Genomic DNA, 2,500 nt, shown 5'->3' on the forward strand with positions numbered 1-2,500 from the left:
TTTACAGAAGGTCAGAAGTGAAGAAAAAGAAACACACAACACTCAGATACAGACGTGGGCAGAGACGCTACCTGGTGCCTGCTGTGGGAGTTCCGACGACGGCTACGAGAGTGAGAGAAAGAAACAAATCAGCACACACACACACACACACACACACACACACACACACACACACACACACACACACACACACAAGTACACTTAGCTTATTTGGCTCAGAAAATCAGGACAACAGCAATTTTAATGATAAGACACTGCAGGTACAAACACTTTTTCTGATTTTTGGATAAGTCTTGTCTATAACTTGTTTTTTGTGAAAGAATTGTGTAATAATGTGGAAATAAAAAGTTCATACACAACAGAAAAGTGTCTATTTCACAGTTTTTCTATGCTCAATTTCGTAACACACACGATATACTATATACATATATACTGTACACACACACACACACACACACACACACACACACCCCTAACAGGATTTTTTTTCTGAATGTGTGAACATCATCAACGAGGTTTATAAGCGAACAAAACTCTACTATGTTCAATTCCAGAAACTACGGAATATAAAAAACGCAACCAATCATTTTACAAATGTCCACATTACATTCGACTAGATTCGTTAGATAAAGACAGATAAATATTCACCAGATAAATACATATTTAAAAAAAACAACATTTGATTAACTATGACGTCTTCTGTTTTTTTTTTATTAACAGTGTGATGTTTTCAGGTCTGTTTTCTCACCTGGTGGTCATTATATCTGCTCTGTAGCCTGTGAGGGGAAAAAATAACCTCATTAATTTTACACTTCTACATTCTGTCCATCGTGTGTGTATGTGTGTGTGTGTGTGTGTGTGTGTGTGTGTGTGTGTGTGTGTGTGTGTGTGTGTGTGTGTGTGTGTGTGCGTGTAAAGCCCATCACTGGGGACCCAACAACTTCCTGTGTCCCTCATATATTATTTACTTAATCAAAATAAAAAAAAACAAATAAAGGAGCCAATAAAATAGTGTAATCAGCTGGAAAAGTCTGGGTTATAAAATAAACATCATTATTCAGTGGGATGGTTATAAATATACTTTATGTTTCCCAATAATTATATTCACTTTAATTTGTATGGTGCTTTTAACAACGGATATTGTCTCAAAGCAGCTTTGCAGAAATAATCCTAATAAATGTAAATAATAATAATAATAATAATAATAATAATAATAATAATAATATAAATAAATAAATAAATAAACAAATAAATAAATAAATAAATAAATAAATAAATACCAGGGCATTTAATTTTATTTACTTTAATTAAACTCAGCAGGTTATTTATTTTTTTTATTTTGTTATGTTGATGTTGATCATTAAGTGTCTTTGTCATGTCTGACTCCACAGTGGTGCTTAATATGAAGCTTAATAAGGAGAAGTTACACTCAGGGCTTTAGGAATTTGTAGGGTTTCATATGTATTTCTGCTGATGAACTCACCTTCTGCTATGCTCCTCTTCAGGAGATCGTGCTTGGCCTGCAGTTTGGAGATGAGGTTACTGCCTTCCAGATACTCCCGCAGTTTCTGTAACACACACACAGTCAATATTAATGTGATTAGACCAGTAATTAATGATGTAATTACTCCAGGTCAGCACACACCAGTCCCATTACTGAGTAAATAAAACTAGGACCGGTAGAAAGCAGGACAACTGAGATTTACGGCTTTATCTGGACATGAGGAAACCGAGCATAATGTCAGAGCCACAGTCAGTAATAAACATCAAATTAAACAAATTTAGTCTACTATCTCAGCTCTCTGTGTGTGTGTGTGTGTGTGTGTGTGGGTGTGTAGAAAATGGAAGGTGTATCCCAAATCACATACTTATGACCAGGTCTACAGCATTGAGTAATATAAATAGTGGGAGTCATGTGTTCACTTAGAACTCGAAGAAAAAGAAGAAGAAGAAGAAGAAGAAGACAAAGAAGAAGACAAAATAGAAGGAGACAAAGAAGAAAAAGGCAACAAAGAAGAAAAAGACAAAGAAGTAGTAGACGACAACAATGACGAATAAGACGAAGAAAACTAAAACGACAATGATGAAGAAAAAGTTTGAAGAAGAAGATGACTATAATTAAGAAGACAGAGAAGGAGATGACAATGACGAAGAAGACGAAGAAGAAGACAAAATAGAAGAAGACAAAATAGAAGAAGAGGACAAAGAAGAAAAAGATGACAAAGAAGAAAAAGACAAAGAAGTAGAAGACAACAATGACAAAGAAGACAACGAAGAAGAATAAAATGACAATGGATGAAGAAAAAGACACAGAAAAAAGAGAAAAAGATGAAAATGTTTGAAGAAGATGACTATCATTAAGAAGATGATGGAGATGACAATGACGAAGAAGAAGACGAAGAAGAAGAAGACGAAGAAGAAGAGCATCACTTCAGGCCTGCAGGAAAAGAAACGTTGGACACTTCATGCACTCAACACTCTCAGCTTTGCTTGTGTAGCA

General features: G+C 35.0%; 1 protein-coding gene across 1 annotated transcript in view; it reads right to left on the reverse strand.

Moving 5' to 3' along the window:
- srgap1b (SLIT-ROBO Rho GTPase activating protein 1b) overlaps positions 1–2,500 on the reverse strand; it is a 48,074-nt gene that overhangs the window by 11,135 nt on the left and 34,439 nt on the right. Inside the window, exons 10-12 of the mRNA XM_027151757.2 lie at positions 1,484–1,568; positions 749–776; positions 72–102 (exon numbers count right to left, since the gene is read on the reverse strand). Coding sequence (XP_027007558.1) covers positions 72–102; positions 749–776; positions 1,484–1,568 — 144 coding nt within the window. The remainder of the gene's footprint in view (positions 1–71; positions 103–748; positions 777–1,483; positions 1,569–2,500) is intronic.

Source organism: Tachysurus fulvidraco, chromosome 19 (genome assembly GCF_022655615.1).
Source record: "Tachysurus fulvidraco isolate hzauxx_2018 chromosome 19, HZAU_PFXX_2.0, whole genome shotgun sequence".
NCBI lineage: Eukaryota > Metazoa > Chordata > Actinopteri > Siluriformes > Bagridae > Tachysurus > Tachysurus fulvidraco.